We start from the raw sequence: 19380 nt of genomic DNA on the forward strand, positions 1-19380 counted from the left end.
GAGTTAATTTTTTTCCTAGCAGCTGGTACAGCGCTGTGTTTTGGGTTTAGTGTGAGAATAACGTTGATAACACACTGATGTTTTAGTTGTTCCTAAGTAGCGCTTATCCTAAATTAAGGGTTTTTCAGTTTCCTATGCTCTGCCAGTGAGCAGGTGCACAAGAAGCTGGCAGGGATCGTGGCCAGGAGAGCTGGTCTGAACTAGTCTAAGGGATATTCCGTACCACAGAACATCATGATCAGTATATAAACCGAGGGGAGTTGGCCAGGAGGGGCAGATCGCTGCTTGGGCATCAGTCAGCGGACGGTGAGCAACTGCATTGTGCATCGCTTGTCTTCTCTTGGGTTTTATTTCTCTCTTCTTGTTATATTCCTTCTTATTACAATTATTATTGGGTTTATTATATTTTATTATTACTGTTGTTATTACATTTTATTTTATTTTATTTCAGTTATTAAAGTGTTATTTTCTCAACCCACAAGTTTTACTTTTGTTTTTTTCAATTCTCCTCTCCATCCCACTGGGAGGGGAGAGGAGTGAACAAGTGGCTGCATAGTGCTTAGTTGCTGGCTGGGTTTAAACCACAACAGAGGTCCTTCAACACTCACCCTTCCCTGTAATTACCAGTATCAGCTCTTTGGTAGAACATTTGATAGGCACAGCTAAAAAGGGCAGTGAGAGAACCTGAGTAAGATAGAAAAATAAAGAAGAAAAACAAAGGACAAGAAATACAGTAATGGTCAACAAGGAAGGAAGGAAGATGTGAGGAAAAAAATATTATAAAATAGGCATTTCTTTTCCTGTCCTGATTGCCTGTTGTTTCTCTCCCAGGGAACTCCCAGGGGTAAAGAGCCTCAACTGTGTCCCAGAACTATAATTCATATTCTTGGGTATTATTTGTTCAGCTTTATTTGGATGCAGAGACTGCTAGCAATGCTAGCTATGAACTAGCAAATGCAACTGCAAACAGAGCTCAGAGACTGAAAATGGTATCAAGGGATATGGTATGCTCCTTGCTGTGCCTAGCACAAACTTACTCATACATCTCCCACAGCCCATCTCAAAGGCACTCTCCAAAAACGGACGGTTTATTTCTGAAGTCAAAGCTGATGTTAAACCAACTGTCTCTGTCATATGGAAGAAGGCAAATATAAAAAGGTCACTGAAGCGCCAGATGGAAGAATTTTTGAACTGGAAGCTCTGACATTAATCCTCTGTGTTTGTCTGAAACATTGAACTCAATGAATAGATTAAATGTCTGTGCTGAATTGCCAAGTGAGAAACAAGACACTCTCACAGAAAGGCCAACTGATTAGACCAGGAGTAGGAAATCCAAGATCATACAAATCTGAAAAGAAGTTCAAACACCTGAATCAAGAAAAAAAATAGTTTTATACTGGGAGTTATTATGGGCACTGCTTACAGAACTCTTTCCTCTCACCACCACCACACCCGTCACATATTTATTCTGCTAAATTAATACCTAAATATTAGCGTAATTACTGAATCAAGCACAGTCCTGAAGTCAGGAATTACTGCAACGTGACTGTATGTCCCTTGGACATGGCAAGGTGGAGCTGAGCATTTCTAAAATTAGTTTTTTTCTCTGTTCATAGCGCAACTTAACTCAGAAAAGTGAGTTTTCAGTCCATTAAAGTTGATGTTCCCCTCCTTGCAGGGAAAAAAGGTGTAATTTTGAAGAGAACCCAGATTAGATTTCAGGTCTATAAAAGTCTACATATGTCCTCAAAGCAAAACCCTGTTCTGTGACAACAGTCATCAAGAGGAGTCCATTAAGGACAGGGTCTCAGATAAAGGTCATGCAGAAGTCCTGACAGCCTGCAACATACAGAAGAAGAGGCAGAAACTTAATGGAGCTGAACTAAAGTGGTGGGTTTTGTCTATTTCTACCTTTGTCTATTGTACAGTCTTTTTCTGTACTTATGCCCCAAAATACAATAACTGTGTTAGTAATAAATCCTGGCAAATAAATTCTTCCTGTTACTTGCATGATGCTCAGGTTTGCCTCAAAGCAAGTGACAAGTAATATGGCATTCAAGCTTTTCCTGCAATTACAACCAGGCTACTGCTTCCATTAATCTAGTTCAGGACTTAGAGCATCCAAAAGCAGTTGGGTCATTTCTCCAGCAAACCAAGCAGAAGGACAGAGGACTGGATCAGCAGAGGTGTCGGTGTGGGAGAGGCAGCTTCCAGCACCGGACACAAGCCAGCAACTCCTTGGAAACCAGCAGAGCGGTGGAGAAAGTGTCTGAACATAAACACTCTCCCATGAAATTGTGACAGGTGGTTTCTATACTCTTTTACTTAGTTACTCATTTGTATCTGTTGTCTATCCTCCTCTGTAACCATATGAACAGCATTTAAAAATAAAGATTAAAAAAATATTTTCAATCCCTTTCCCATATCAGCCTCCTGCTCCAACAGATGGCTACATGTGCCAATGCAAGTTTATACAATTTTCTTTCCATAAGTGCATTATTAGTAGTTTTGCACGAACTTTATATTAAATCTTTCTGAGTTTACAGGTTTATAATTTTATTCTATCCTCCAACAACTCCCCCGATCATGAATTTATCAAAGGCGTATCCACAAATGCAGTAAGTCTTCCCACTGCCACGTTCAAGTGCGAGAAATCTTGAGAGACTTGACAGCAAAATGCCTATTCTTGCTAAATCCTGAGGCTGTCAGTAAGGTTTTTAAGAAAACTCTGTGCCTTGAAAATAGGTTTTGCCTAGTTCCTTTCCACTCCTTTGCCTATCACTAGCAAGTCTCTTGATTCTTTCACAGGTATCATCAAGTACTTCTGATGCAAAATAAAAACAGTAATTGTTCTACAAGTAGGGACTGCAACAAAAATACTGCTATTGGTTAGATCTGGTCACGCAACTGATAGTACAAGACTTAAGCCCAACTACGCAACTAAGTAGTCAACTAAATTCTATTATCTGGTGAGCCTGAAGTCAGATGAAAGCAATGAGACACGATGAGATAAAAACTTAATTTATAATTACAATGAACTGGAGAGTTTGTTTCAGACAAACGTCAGAGAGAGAGTTTAAGAACTCAGAACTCTTCACATATACACTGAAGAGCACTTTTCTTATGAAAAGAGGAACAGGACAGGTTACACAATCCTCTTCAAAATGCAAAATATATGAATTTGCAGGTGGAAAGGTTTTACAACCATTTTCTCTTAGGTATAACAACAATCTTCATTGCACTGAAGCAGCATGATGTACTGCTGTTCTTTACAAATCAGCGAGAGTCTCACATTATTTTCAGTAGATGCTTAAAAAGTGCTTCCCAAGAAAAAATTCAAGACTAGAATGATAAATTAGTTTGGCTCTTCTTTCTTCATTCAGACTAATACCTTTATTTAAAAAAAAAAAAAACCAAAAAAACAAACAACAAACAAAAACCACAAAAACTTCAAAAACTTACTCACTTAATTCTCTTCCCTCTTTTCTGCATTTTTTCTTCCTTCCTTCCTTTCCTTCCTTCTCTTCCAAAGTTCCTTTTTTACTATCTTTAGCAAAAGCTAGAGGAAAAACTAGGTAATGAGAGTTCCTTATTTTGTTCTGCTAATGCATTTCAAAGTTTCATTCTAGTACCAAGAAAGAAATCTCTCCTGCTCTTAGGTACTTCATCCCTGAGGTCAACAACCCTGCAGCTTGAGAAATGCAACTTCCAAGGCAGATCAATGTCACAAGGAATGACAAGCTCTCTGAGCAGTTCTATATCTGCTCCTGTACATAATATCTTCCAAACCACTGAATTTGACAAGATATCTTCTATCAAATGAGCACAGTATATAGGTATAGACAGAAAAACTGCTTCAACTTCATCATTATTCTCTTGTGCAAGTAGTCTTCAGAGATTTGAATACCCTATATTCCAATTCAGTCTCCCAGAAATCTTAGTAACAGCCATCCACGACCTTTCTGCCATTGTTTTCTTTCTTGAAAGTTTGAGAGTTGAAATGAGGATGAAAAGTCCAGTTTCATAAACAATTAAATGAAGAGAGTCCTCATCTGTGTTTGGATCTCGTTTACACCTGACTTCTTTAACTTTTTTTTTTTTTTTTCCTCAGATAAATGACCTGGTCACAGAAGTCTATACAATTTGAATGAAAAGTGTTACATTTTCTATCAGCTACTGCAGGTTTGTCAGATTTGCAGCAGCAAGGTAACTTTCAAAGCAAAAAGGTGTAAGGGAACATAATGAAAGACTCGGTTCTCAGTACATAATGAGCTACACTGGAAAAAAAATGGCAGAACCTCTGCAAAAATACCATGTCCTACAACTTGGAATTTTGTCAGGGGGCACAATGAAAATTATAGCATCTAAAGGTATTCAGAAGATGAAGAACACTCCAGTATATCTTTTCTTACAAAGAGGAATAAACTTAAAACAAAGAGGTTGCAAACTGATAGTGAGAAGAACTCATCATAAGGACAGTAATTTTATAATTCTCTGAACAGCATAGAGATAACGCTCAGTTTTCAAAAAACTAGGTATTTCAACAGAGAAGTGAAAATCACTGCTGCTGCTTTGATGCATTCAAGTAAAAACATGTGCTGCAGTAGACTTATGACTGTTCAAATCAATTCTAAAGAAAAAGCTATACCAGTGCAAAACAGCCAAGCCTTCTGCAGTTGATGGCAATTTGCACCTCCAAAGCTGTGAGTTCATCTTGAATCACTTTCAACAAACCACAAACCCTGAGAATCAAACTGGTCAAAAATCACATTTATCGTTAAAGTTAGAATATCAGTGAGAAGTCCTCCATCCTTACAGTACATCAAGTTTCTCATGAAAATATTTTACAAAACAGACTGACTGCAGATATTTTGCATGGCTTTTTCTGCACGCCTGCCTACCAGCAGTATAATCACGTTATGATTATATAATTTTATGTATCTGGACTACATTGCCAACTACAGGGAATTCCTTGCCAACCCGAAAGTTATGGGTGGTGGTTCCACCGCTTTCCCAGGCAGCAGCAAAACCAACCACCACCATCCCATCATTAAACTGTAGAACTTTCCTAGACAACTGCATGACATGAAAATAACATTTCTATAGCCAATATTTATCAATGGAATCAATTTCTTCACTGAAAAACCTGCTATTTACAGGGAAGTCTGGGCAAGCATATTTTACTCATATTTTCTACAGGTTTAAATACATTTTCTTTGCACTTACACAAAGATTTAATAAACTGGTAGTGGACATATTCAAATGTACTAAACCTGCAGAATGAAAAGCATCAGAAATTAATTAAATGAATGTGAGCTTTCACAATACATAAAACAGGCATTATCCTTTTTTATAGTGGTTTTATTTCCTCACTGCTCACTTGGTAATGTTTGGCATTTTCCTCTTCAGGTAAGTTCTATACAATTTAATATTAGATTATAAACATCCTACACAGCAAAACTGAAATACAACTCAAATGAATTCTGTACAACCTCCAGGATAGAACGATAAAGACTAGGTCAAAAGCTTGCTGATATGATGTTTGCCACTAGCTTAGAATATTTTACATTTATATAATCTTGTTGAAGTTTATCACAAATCTTCTTCAGTCGGAAGCTGCAACAGATATCCTAGTCAGCAACATGAGATAGCAAGTTCTATTGTTAACTTACCCAAATTCTAATAATAACTTCTAAAACTTTTTCCAAAACAGAAATCTCCACCCACAGTTTTCACACCATTTCTGACTAGCACACAATCACAGAGTAAGACAATTCACAGATAAAACTGCCTGTTTCTGTGTCCTCTGTGGACCAGTCCAGAACTGACACAGGAACTTCAGAGAAAGCCCATCCACCCAGGAATATGATGAACAGAAAAGCAAGCTCACAATACTGCTTCAGTTCACCAGCAATAGAGGGAAAAGCCTGAAAGTTACTTTTACAGAGGCAAAATGATCTCTTTATGCTGTTGATTAAAAAAATCTTATAATAGAAAATCACCCCCCTGAATTCAACATCCCGCATCATGCTAAATTGCTATTTCATTACTTGCCTTTAGCTAAATCGTTAAATCCAGAATTATACGTAGGCTTATGTTAGGGAGTGGAATGAAAGGGATCCGTGAAAAATATGCCACAGGTGAAAGGGATGCATATAATCAATAATTCTGATAATATACAATACACTTATCTTACAAGCAAACAGTAGTCACAGAAAAGTATTTACTGAACTACAATAAAACTTAGAAATCATCAGGTACAAGAAAGAAGCACTTCATGACTGATGGAGCTACTGCTGGGAGAAGCTGTCTTGACACTAATGTTGTGATAGCAGGATTAAAAAAATAAAGCCCTTAAGAGTCTGTTCCTTAACTGACCCACTTTGCATTCACATATCCTTTTGCCATGGTACCAAAAGAAAAACCTAATCAAAGATGCTGGAAGCCTGTATGGACCTACCTAAGGGAATTCAAGCTCAGAAAACATGACACTTAACCTGTTCTTCCTGAATTAAGAATACCCGCTACATTTTTCTTTAGTTCAGAAACAAGTTTTGGAGCACTGGTATCACACAGTCTCTCTGTTGTTTCAATTAATATTTGCTGGGATACTCTCCTTCATTTCAACATGGTTTGTAAGCTATAATTACCACTGTATCAGTACCTGAAATATTTAGAAAAAATTTAACACTAGTGTTATCAAACCCAATTTACAAACCATGTATAGCACTGCCTGACAACTGAATATTTTTACCTTGTGGGGACTTCAAAGGGAAATAGCCCTAACAAAGTTGTCTGGACGTCCTTGGCAGCTCCTGTGACCTTTAAGGGGCACATCTACTCACATTTATACAGAAGTCACTGCATACAACAGCCTGAAGCCTCCCCTGACCCAGGCCAAGCATTCGCACAAGCTTTCACTCCAGCGAATTCCTACTGACCACTCAGGTCAGGCCAGGACGGCATACCAAAACCTGCATGAGGCAAAAGCTCAGTGGTTGCTGGCACCGTGCAAGGATTTCCCTTAAAGGACAAAATAATCTCTTACCTCCGGCAGCTGGAGCCCAGCAGAGCTGTGTGACTCACTCTCGCAGTACCCGCACCAGCTACCCCTTGGGATCGACTAGGCATATTTGTACTGAGGTCTAAGCACAGGCCCTTTTAACGATACCATCCATTTCCTTGTCTGTGGGGTCTCTGGGAAAAACAAGAACTGCCTGCATGAGACAGCATGAGACAGACCTCCTCGGAGGTCAACTTTTTAAATAGCCCACCCAAGCTTACAGTGTGAGGGGGGGAAAAAAAAAAAAAATAAAAACTGCACGTGTGTTTTTGGCTTTAGGGTTTTTTTGCTGGTTTTTAAAATTTACACAGCAAAATAGCTAAAAAGAGATATTAGGTGACCATTTTTGCTATAGGACTTCAAAGGCTAACTTGTTTGCACTAAGATGCGATGTTGATTTTTCATCTGCTCAGCTCCAACTTTTTGAAGTTCTTTCCATCTAGAGTCAGAGATATGAAGGAGACTATGGCAAACATTCACTCTTCAGGTAAGCTCTTATCTCCTGCTGTGACAAACCTCAACTTCACTACAAAACTGATCTACGCAGCAAAGATCATAATCTTTAGAGAGCACTAGGCACTAAACGCCTATTACCTTTATTTCTTACATTTCCCATCTGCATTCTTAACTTTTTGGCCACATTTTCCACATTATATGTTATTTTTTGCCCCCCTAGTTAATTTCGGATCTGTGTTTAACTAAATATTAACATAGGGAATATTAATTACCAATAAAAAATGTCCAAAACATTACCGATTTCTTAATCTCAGAAAACTAAAATGGAAGCACTGCAGAGACAGTAGTAATACAATGAACAGAGCTGATGATTTTATATCTGGGGAGAAAAAAACACTTGGAGGAAGAAAGCTAGCGGAAGCAACAATTTTCATATATATATGTAGATGAAGAAGTATCACTAAGAAAAAAATGTAATTTAAAATTTGCTTTAAAAAAATCCCACATGCTTAAAATTCTCTGGACTTTCATTCCTCGTACAACATGAGTGCAAATACAAATGGTTGGATTACTTCTATGCATTAAACAATGGCAAATGCACCAAAGATTTATAATTTATTAATAGGTATGACAGTATAAGCAATGGAAAACTTACACTGAAAACTGCTTGCACTTGAAATAATTATTGTAATAGTAACATTCAAGGTTATTCTTGGCCAAAATAAAAGCATCTCTAGTTTCTGAGACAAAACTATGCAAATTAAGTTTGTATACAGCGTGAAACAGCCCACTTCACATCACTTACATTGCAGTGCATAGTGACATACGTTTAGAAAAGAAAAAATTTAAATATCAAACTCCAGCAAAATAATAATCAAATCTTCAGAAAATAATTGAGGTAGGACTGAATCTTCCCCCTTTAATCATATTCAGTGACAAAGAATAAAACCCCCTTAATTGGCAAGTACAGAAAAAGCAAACATGAATCCCTGTCAAACAAGTTATTTGATCCCGCACTGATACATAACTGATCTCTTCTTGGAGTATAATTCACATACTGCATAAAGTATAAACATGCTCCTCTAGAAATAAAGACCTCTGCTTTTATCCTTAACTAGTAATAGCAAAACCCGTATTTCATCACTATTATTACCACAGTTGGTTTCCTTTAAATGCTAGAACATATGGTGAAATTTTTTTTTTGTTCAGTTCCACTGGATTTCTTCAGAGATTAATCTATGGCTTGATCTACACCTAAAACACACTAGCTGTCAAGCCATCAAAAATAATTTAAACTATTCCATACAATGGCCACATTTTAATCTTTCTGTCTTGCGTTGATGATAACTGCTGTTTTTTTCCTTCTCTCTTTCCCTGAACACGCTGCTGCTCTAAGCTTTCATACGTTGAAATATTCTACTAAGATCCAAACCCCTGCCAACACATTCCTGCATAAACATTCAAGAATGACTACCTCAATTTTTGTTTTATTAAATAAAGACAGCATGCAAGAGAAATAAAATAATCACAGAGGTTAACAAGGCAAAAAAGATATTCTGACATCCATGATACAGCATGTACTTATACAGGATCATTTTCATTTTATCTTCCACCACCAAGCAAATCTGTAACTGATAAAGACATTTATTCAGATCTACCAAGATGCACAGACTTGTTAAGAGAGATGAAAAAGTGGCTGATCACGTCCTTCACTCACTCGTCCCAGAAGGCATTCAGCCAAGCATATATTGGAAAAAAAATGCCCACACTGTCCTCTTAATACAATAATAAATAAGGCTGCTGGAGAGAGTAATAAAAAGCTGTACTGAGAAAAGCATCCCTTTTAAGCTTTCCCCTACCTTTTCCCTGATATTTACAAACCGCAGGCAGTGCTGCCGGGGAGTCTCACCAGGGTGGCTGCCGAGAGGTCTCATGTGGTGCTCCCAGCTTCCCACCGCCTCCCTCTGCCTGGATTTTAAGCATTCCCGAGAAAGCCCACCCTGACATGCACAGAATGAATCCTGCTCAAGTTGGAAGCATGTGATAACCAGGCTTCAGATTGAAACAGGAAACTCCAGCACCAAATTAATCCCTGAGATTTAAACAAGCCCCATCTTACCGTTTTGCTGTTGGCCAGATCAGGTTAGATTCACCTGCAACTCTTTGGCATCTCTCTAGCAATGTTAGTGTTTGCAGTCAGGCCAGGCTCATTCAGCAACTGAATTCACAACATCTTTCTGCACTAGCAAGCTGAAATGGTACGGCTGTACTACAGCTAAGAAAGGGGGAAATCTAAAGCAGAAAACAAAGAAATCCCTCAAGACAGGGTAATCCCAGTGGAGTAAAATATACAAGGTACAGATGAGCACCAAGGGTACAATATTTCTTTGTCTAAATTTCATCAGCAATACCATGCTCTTTCTAAAAAGATTTTTTTTTTTTTTTTAAATATATGATGGACTTGCCTGTGGAGTTCCCAGAAAGGCAGAGTATCCAGGCTCTGCAGCAGCATTGCAGCCAAAGTAACCATGCATATGCTATCTAGGCAATTTACAGCAGTTTTTTGAAAATACACTGATTTACAATGTAGCACTGCTTCAACCCAAAACAGAACTGCAGCCAAAATAGTGAATAGTGATTTCATAGGAATTAAGGAAAAAACCTCAACATTCAATCAAAAGGATGTAACTAATCATTGCCAATTCAATTATGTCAGAGTCCTGAAGGAAATCAGCAAGTTCTTGAGTGACAAATGATATTAAAGCAGTAATCTATGGACATCTGGAAATAAGCACTCTGAAAGCCACTTGTCCACTTTTACAGAAACAATAAATATGAAAAAACATGTAAAATGTATTGAGCCAAAATATGAGCTCTGAAGTTCATTTTAGCATTGTAAGGATGAAACGTAGTATTTAATTTATGAACACACAAAATATGCAAAGCTGTGAGTAAGCAACAGACACCTACTCCGTGCTGGGAAGCCACTCCTGAGCCCAAGCGAACTTGGGTGTGGTACGAGGGAAAAGAGGGCAGCAGAAGCAAACCCTCAGGGAGGGCTTCTCCAAAAGAGAGGCAGCGCATCTTCTCCATCTCCTACTCCTACAGCAACCCCTGCTGGCCTGTGCTTCTGATGGCTCCTGGCTCCCCAGAAACCTCCCCAGTGTTGGGGGATCGCTGGACAGACTACACTAGGGCAGGGAGCAGTAACATATGCGTAAGGGAAACCTTCAGGAGATAAAGAAGGCAGCTCAGCTGTGTTTCATTGTTATGTAATGAGGAGATGCAATGAAGTAGCAGGTTAAAGTCAGCCCTGGCTCACACCCCAGGCAGTTCCTGTGACCCATGTCACAAATCATCAGAAACAGGCTCACCTGTAGAGTCCCACTTTGAAGAAAACACAGCATGCTTAAACTCCACACATTTTCTCAAGTCCCACCACAGTCACCAACCCATGCTTAAATACTTCTCAACTCAAGGATCACAGCTGAATCTAGCATGAACAGCTTCAGTGATGATAAAACTTGAATGGCACAAGCAAATACCGTAAAATGTGGCCAAAATTAAGTAGCACTTGTTATTTTTTCCCCTCATCTACTTCCCAACCTTAGTCACAGTGACATATTCCAGAAGTCTACTCAGTTCCTTAGCTTGTTTTTTAAGCTGATAGAAGGCTTCACTTCCCCCGAAAAAAAAGACGACTTCCAATCTCTAGACCAAACTTTTTTTCTTGAGTGTCTCAAACATGAGGGTCCAAAGAAAATGTGAAAAAAGCTTCCAGTTGAAATTATGAGAAAATACATTCAAAACATTCACATTCCTTGTCCTTATTCTGTCAACATCAAATTTGTTCAAGGATGAGGGAGAACAGGACAGAAGGATCCCCAGAAAACAAACAAACAAACAAACAAACAAAAAACCCCAACAAAAAAAAACAGGCAGAACTAGTGAGTAAGCACCATGTGCCAAAAGCCAGGCACTACTTTAAGGGAAAAGTTGTGGACAGCCAAGGGGAAAGGGAACACAGAAGGTGGACAAACAGGGAACTGCATTCCAGAAGCAGGCAAAGCGTTGGGCAAAGACACAAGACAGAAAGCAAGCCAAACAGTCCACAAAGTAATGTGATCTTATGCAAAGAAGCCAAACTCTCCCATATTTTAAAGTTAATTATTTTTACCTCATTTAAAAAAATCTGCACTTACTGCAGTAAAGTCCTTCTTGTAGCCTTTGACACCCCTCAACAGATGCAATTCTAGTTGAGCTTTGGCTTTCCTAACTGCATTACTGCACTCTTGGACAATGACTCTGTATTCCTTTCTGGTTACTTGTCCTCGCTGTCATCTTCTGTATGCTTCCTTTTTATGTTTGAGTTTTGTTAGGAACTCCTTGTTCACCCATGCAGGCATCTCAGCATTTTTGCCTGACTGCCTACTATTCTTAACCCCTCCTTCCCTTGTGCTACATTAAATCATCCAAGAGAGAGGAGGGGAGAGATGAAGCAAGGGAGAAAGGCAGCGAACTGCTCCTTCCTCTCCAAAAAGTAATAATCACACGCGGTAATTTGTACAAGTATCATTTGTCCGTATGAGCCTATTTTCTCCTCATAGAAGAAACTGCGTAACTAAGGAGAGCTACTGTTCCTCGACACATACCCTTCCATTTTGACAACTGCAGATTGAATATACAAGGCAAAAGTAAACACACCTTAGAGTTTTGAAAATTACTCACTTGTGAAAGCCACTTGGACATCTAGCCAGGCACTTCATAAGCCACTGATAGTATTTCATAAAAATTGATTTAACAAGATTCTTTAGAAGTTGCATTCAAAACCAGAGGACTGGATGGGACAACATATGTACAAGTCCTTTTCAGTTCCTTGCTGTCACAGGCGATCACAAAATATGACCCCTTCCCTAAATTGGTAAGTTTGAGTTTAGTCTGAAGTTAGAATACATAGAGTACACAAGACATGACCTTAATAAAACAACCCAGAAGTGACAAAAATGTGTTGAATGCAAAGAAAATAATTCTTATCTTAAGATGGCAAGTGAAGCAGTGAATAATATTGCACAGTGGAATGTGTGACAAGTTGTCCAAGTACAACATGCTGTTAAACTTGTATCACAATACCAATATTGGAACTATACCATCTGCACTATCTGGTATGGTGGGACTTCACTTTAAAAGTCACTGGCTGAAATAAAATGCAATGTAACACAGCGCCAACTATTTTTGCAACTTTTAAGACCAGAAAAGAGCTTTTACGGTTTTAGGAACTGATTCCAGATATGCTTTGCATTATAAAGAATGTTTAAAGTGCAAGTTCAAAGGGAAGTACAACATGGAGAACACTGTGTAACGATTTTACACATCTGAAAAAATACTTCAAATCAGTCCAGATACATTTTCAACTCAGTAAAAGCAGTCTTTGCAGTCTTTGCATTGTTAATCCAAAGACACTGGACAATTATATTCCTTCTGTGCAACAGGAAAACCTAACTCAACATTGCTAGCAAAGCCTCATCTTCCTGTGAACACTAATAGTTACACTGAGATTGTTTTATTTGTTATTGATACTTTTGTGTTCCTTGCTATGCCAGCAAAGATCTCATATAAATAAAATAATCCAGACTAAAACACATTGGTGCAATGTATCTGCGATAAGAACTTGAATTTCATCTTTTAACCTGAGTGAGGATTTCCTCTTATGGAAGTTGAATATTATTTTCTAAGCCTTACTTTTTTTCTTCTTTGTTGTTAAGCTCTTAATGGTATTGTATAAGTACTATTCTAAAGATTTCTGTTAGGCTCTAATTCGTAGCCAAAAGTACTTAAAGACAAGAAATGCAAGGGCCTGAGGCAGTTAGACCTGCAGTGTGATCAGCAGTTAATATACAGAGATACCAGATGCAGAACTTAGTCAAGGTATGGAATTTCATGATTCTTTTACTTTTAAAAAGAAAGCAGATCTGTAGACCCACTGGGGGTGGCACCTAGTTAGATGTCAAAAGGGATTCAAATATACCTTACCCTGCAATAATAGAGCATGCCTTGCTACATAAAAATAAACAAACAGTCTTCTTCCAGCCATGCATTGCTCATACGTGCAAAAACAAACCCAAGTATTACACACAGACAGAATCCTATCTCATCTAGTACTGTGTTCATGCCCTTATATTAAAATTATGCCGTAAAAAAAAAATGCCTATCTGTAAAGAGCACAAAGCCTGTCCATGTGTCAGGTAAATTATTCTGCATCTTCTTTGCCTAAATTCCTCATCCCCAACTGAAAGACAATAAGTGAAACCAGAATCATCCATCTTCAGCATCATACAGTTAGTTACACGTGCTGTCAACAGCAGCAACGTTTCACTACAGAAATAGAGGTATCTTCATAACACATTAATAAAATTCTAGACAAAAAAATGCACCATAATTCCCCAGACTTATGATGTATCTGTATAAACACATAACCTCATGTTCTGGTGCCGAGTCTTAATGTTACTAACATATTGCGTCGAAAGCAATACAAACCTAGACCATTTAGAAAAAAAAAAAAAAAGGAGACATTTAAATCAACATCTGTCAATCACTTTTTAAAAACACCACAAAGAACTCAAGCAGTATAAAATTCAAATGTATGCACTCTGCCTGGAAGATGATAAGAATCAGTAAGATGGCTTAGCTTTAGTTAAACTAACCCATCTGCTACGACATATAATTCCTAAAACCACATGGCTGACGATCCTCATATTGGAAATATAAAACAAAAAAAACCAAATAAGCAAAAAAAACCAAACCCTCACAAAAAACCACAACAAACCTGGCTAATTGGGAAAGAATATTTCTATGACACAAATTTTAATGATGAATAACAGAGACACAGTTTACGAAGTTTTTCTTTAGGGAGAGTTATAAGGAATTAACAATAGCTTTTTAATATCTACCAGTGTAAACCCCAGGGAAGAATCCCTGAAAATGTTTCATTTTTGAGTTACATATATTGCTACAGCTGATCTTACACAGGGACAATGCTCAATGATATCCAATTTCAAAGTCATCCATAGCATTATAGCTAGGAGAAAAAGCTTTCTATAAATGAATTAAAACTTAACACAAAAAGAGTTCACCTTCATCTCTTTCTCAAGTTTAAATGTCACCCACTGAAATTCTCATCTTATTTGAAAGCACTGGATTTTAGCTTCCCTTCATTTTCACTTTGAGATACTCACATGAAAGGCTTTGTTGCATGGGTTTTTTTATTTCACCTGATGTCTTTCTACATTGGAATGGAAAAAAAAAATCTCCAGTTTTCTAACTTAAAAAAATATTTATGCATAAAATGTAGCTATTGTGGTTAAAAAAACCCAAACCCCCAAAATAACAACAGATCAACCTCCACATTCCTATGATTTAGGTAAGAAGCTAGAGTAAGTTGCATGTTTACTGTATCCACTTTGAAAAATCTGTATCTATTCTACTCTTCTTCACTAAGCATTTTTCCTTTGAGCCACGATTTCAGTCCTTAAGGCTTTTGCTATCTGCTGAGCTTGCCACACAATGCAAATGGTGAACTCATGTTATGAGAACAGTAAAGCAACCACCTTGAGATGGGAGTAACTGTTGACAACTCTTGCACTGGAATTGAACTACCAACATACAAGTGAGACTTCAGCTCACCAGCACTGCTCAGCTGCCTCTATCCCTCCTTTACATGCTTTATAAACAAGGATAATGAAAATTTCTGGTGAAAAATCCACTGAGGATCACAGCAAAAGTTCACACGATCTATGAATCCAAGTTCCACAGACCAAGAACCCGGTGTCCTCTGTGAAATGGGTGGAAGCTATATGGAAATAAGCATCCTACCGCTTTATAGCTTTAAACCAGTCTAGACTATGAAGTGATGAAACTCTGAAGACACCACAAAATGGATGATATGGACAACTATCTTAGGCATCATACAGATTATTTTCAGAAAATTAATTGGAACTCTTGAGATCTTCCTCTGTGGCCTCTACAGTACACACAGAAACTACTTTTACATGATGTCAGACAGCTTCAAAAGGTGTTCTTGGATTACTTGAAGCCCAAAATTAATCTACTTTAAAACATAATTTATCCTGTATTTTCTCAATGAAAGACAGTGAGTGTTGGGGTGAACAGAACTGCTCCATTAAGTAAAGACAACACTTTTGGCATTGAAGAAGGTCTATGGATTACCTGCAGAAGACCACGGACTGTGTTTTAAAAGAAGCTAACAAAATACATACCTAGGAGCTCTTCTTTCACTGGCATTTACAATAAGATGGAACTGAGGAAATGTCACAATTATTCTTGTTTTCATTGTCTCATGTGGGACCTTGAAGAACCCCAAGTTAATAAACTCAAGAGGTTTACATGATTGTGCATTTACATGAGGTTTACCTGCATACATCTCCAGTGGAATCCTGACAGAACAACTTCCCTAAATTCTGTCTTTCCTGAAATTATCCAAATTTTGGTATTTTATTATATTATATCCAAATACTGAACCTGAAGGGGCAGAAGGAATCTCAAAAGACATCTTGTCCAGGCAGTTGCTATAAAGAACCATCTGATTGGTTCTGTTTTCAGAGACAACTGCAACTTTTAACACAAGAACCTCGCAACAATGACATTCAATCCTAAATACAGTCTTCTGTGCCATGAGATAATTTCAGCAATTATTTCACGCTCTCACAAACTTATTGCCTTTTAACTGGTCAACAACTATTTATATTTTTTCTCTTCACAATATTCGTCTTTGAGTTGTGACAAGTGGCAGAAGAACAACCAGCCCAGGAGCCACTAGCAGGTATCTGAGGTTCTGCTCTTTGTCACAGGAAGTTGCTGAGAAATACGAGGCACTATAAAGGCATGTTTATTACAGCAATCTATAGAAAATGAATCCACAAACTCATCATGTGGAAGACCACATAACTTATTCACTACCATCTCAGATGCCTTAATGGATTCAACATATATGATACTAATCAGTCTCTGTAGCTGTCGTCTCACTATGATGGGGACAATAACAGATGTGTTTATGTCAGGGAACAGTTATGCTGAACTAATACAGATTACATGTTCATATATAATGTGCTATAGTAAGGTATACAAATGAACCTTTATTTTTGTTCTCCTAAATGGAAATTCAGTTCTCAACTTTCCCTCCAGAGATGTTACAATCTTTCAGTTATCTGAACAGGTCATCACTGCAGAAAAGTTATTAATTTAAGAAAGACTTTTTAAATATTAACATAAAGCTGTCAGAGGAACATACATAGTGATGTACAAGGTCAGAATAATTGTTCATCTAGCCTGTTTCTGAAAGTAACCAAGCTTGTTAGAGGACAAGGGTAGACATATGTGATTCTTTCCCCTGTATATCCTTCTGACCAGCAGCAGTTTACTTCGTAATTCAAATATTAAATCCAGACCCATTCTTCACAACTTTGGGAAGGAACTTCACTTTTGAACTTTTATACCTTTGGCCTCCAGATGCTGGAGAGTTGCAGAACACCATGCAGTTCGAAACCATTCCTTCTCTTGAAAACCAAACCAAAAAAACTCTGATTTTTTCTCACAAAGTAGGAACTACAAAGCAGCTAAAGAAATGTTGCACAATTATTCCCTCTTCACCAGCATAAATTCAGCTTGTGATCATACAGGTTACTATCTCATCCTCCCTCATTCCTCTGTTTTATATTCTAATGGTACTTAATCTATTATCTTCAACTCAGTGGAAGCTATATTGCACTTCTAACTGATCATTCTTGTCTTCTCCCTCTGTGTCATCTTCTGTGTAATTTCTGTCTTATGATGGCTAATATTTGATATGATATTTACAAAAACAGGGTTTCTGCAATAACATGATGGTAGCTTTGGTTTTCTTCTTTCTTTTCCTATTATTTTATGAAGGTTTACTTATATTTAGACTACTGCTGAACACTGAGTCACTATCTTCAAGCTATTATCCAATGGCCCTGTAATTCTTATCCAGAATAATGTAATTAGTTTAGACTCACCATTACACACACATAGTTTCAGTTAAGTTCTTCACATGCATCAGCTTGTACATATCAGCATGAAATGCAATTATCATTTCATCATCCAAATAGTCTATACTGCAAAACCCTTGGGTAACTTTTGGCAGTTCAACCAAAAATAGCCTTTTTCAACGTGCCAATTTTTCATCTCTCTTCCATGTCTTTGTCTTCTGCCTGGAGGGTCAGTCACCATTCCCCTCTAGGTCTCAAAAATGGATATTTTACCTGTTCTGTATGGTATACATAACAGATGTGACAAATTACATGCAGCATGCAAACCACAATGATTGGAAAATCTGATGATATCAAAACACTAGGTTAGATGGTGGTGTGGTATGAGATTAAAAAAGATGCTGACAAAAATTTAAATAGAAACACGTAATATCTGATTTATGAATATTGTTGGTTTTCATGATCAAATATGAGAAGCAGCCGTGAGAATCATCTCCCCTCTTTCCAGCTATATTTGCCTAGGAGGCTGCAGTACCTAATGGACATGAGTTTCACTGCTGTCACCCATACCTTTGTTCTTTACTAATTAAATTGTCACAGAATGATGCACATCAAAAAGGCCTCAACCTGATGCAATGCTTATTCAAGTGCTCACAGGAAACAAGCACCAGAACTGCAGGTATTGCAGTAATATTTATCTGCTCTTTGGTTAAATACAAAGTATTGGTTTTGACCTATAAAGCCCTTTACTGTTTGGGTCGCTAGCCCCTTGCAGACTGCTTTTCTTGTCCCATTTTATCTCAGTAATTCAGACAAGAAGGTTGCATTCACCTGGGCATTCTCACTGAAGAGCACTTCAGTCCAGAAGAAGATAAAGCTTTAATGCATGTTGAGCAGCTTATCTATTTTCCCAGGACATCTTAGGTGAGAAATAGAAAACATCTCAGGGAATTGAGCTGCTGAAGACATAAAACTTCAGAAAGGACAAGAGAAAAAAGCCTCTTCCTCGTACTACAAGAACTACCTCTACAAGATACAGTTAGTAGTATCACAGCTACTGCAGCTTACATGTCCACAGAGCACCCATTCTCACAGAAAATTCCACCTCAAGGTGTTTTTTCCTCCTCAGACCACCTCTTTCAGCATCTCTGAAGCGGAATCCCATTAGAGTATGTTCTTAAATAAACTCCCTGGAGATATTCTGCCCTACCAACTTCTTGTGAAGTAGAAGAACACAGATTTTCATGTGATGGAGCACACAGTGGCTACAGAAGGCTGGAATGGATTTATACATCAACATATTTGTTCTATTCAGCTCAAGAGCAAGTATGTGGCCTATCTAGAAAATTCAAGAAGCCTCAAAGGTTTTAATAATTTTAAAAGGAGCAAAATACTAAGGGGTGGGCAGGGGGATCGGGGGTCATTTCCATTACCTTGTTTTAGACATTTAGTAATTTCTTGAATTTCAGTAAGAATTTTAAGGAAATACGCTGTTTGAGTCTAACAAATTCAAATACAAATGAAACTTCTTTTCGTTAAATGACATGGAAAAAATACATTGATTAATCTATGTAGTTTATATATCTTTCATGTGTCAAGTCGAAAACGCCCTACCACATGAGAAAAGAGAAGAAAATAAGGCCTATGACAAAACAGGTGAGTGATTCCACAGAACTGACAGGTTGAAGGTTGAAAATGGATATCTTCTTCCACTTAAATCACCATTATAGGATTTACAGGACAATGTTTTAAGCCAGAAAGTCTACAAAATATTGAACATCTACGGTTTTGCATAAGAGCTCTTTGTAGGATTGGGGGAGGGGAGGTGGGGGTGGGGAA

General features: G+C 37.8%; 1 protein-coding gene across 5 annotated transcripts in view; it reads right to left on the reverse strand.

The window, feature by feature from the left end:
• Positions 1-19380, reverse strand: part of CDK14 (cyclin dependent kinase 14) — a 320641-nt gene that overhangs the window by 241642 nt on the left and 59619 nt on the right. Inside the window, exon 1 of one of the 5 annotated variants that reach the window (XM_026842544.1) lies at positions 10490-10509. The exons of 1 other annotated variant lie outside the window; for it this stretch is intronic. Coding sequence is in view for 1 of the 4 variants with exons in the window: in XM_026842540.1 (XP_026698341.1) it covers positions 9379-9453 (75 nt within the window). In the remaining 3 variants the exon portion in view is untranslated. Of the gene's footprint in view, positions 1-7048; positions 7154-9378; positions 9505-9638; positions 9752-10489; positions 10510-19380 lie in introns of those variants that run through there. 3 more of the 5 variants (XM_026842542.1, XM_026842540.1, XM_026842543.1) reach the window with 3 other exon arrangements.

Source organism: Athene cunicularia (assembly GCF_003259725.1).
Source record: "Athene cunicularia isolate RWA chromosome 2 unlocalized genomic scaffold, athCun1 chr2_part1, whole genome shotgun sequence".
Classification (NCBI taxonomy): domain Eukaryota; kingdom Metazoa; phylum Chordata; class Aves; order Strigiformes; family Strigidae; genus Athene; species Athene cunicularia.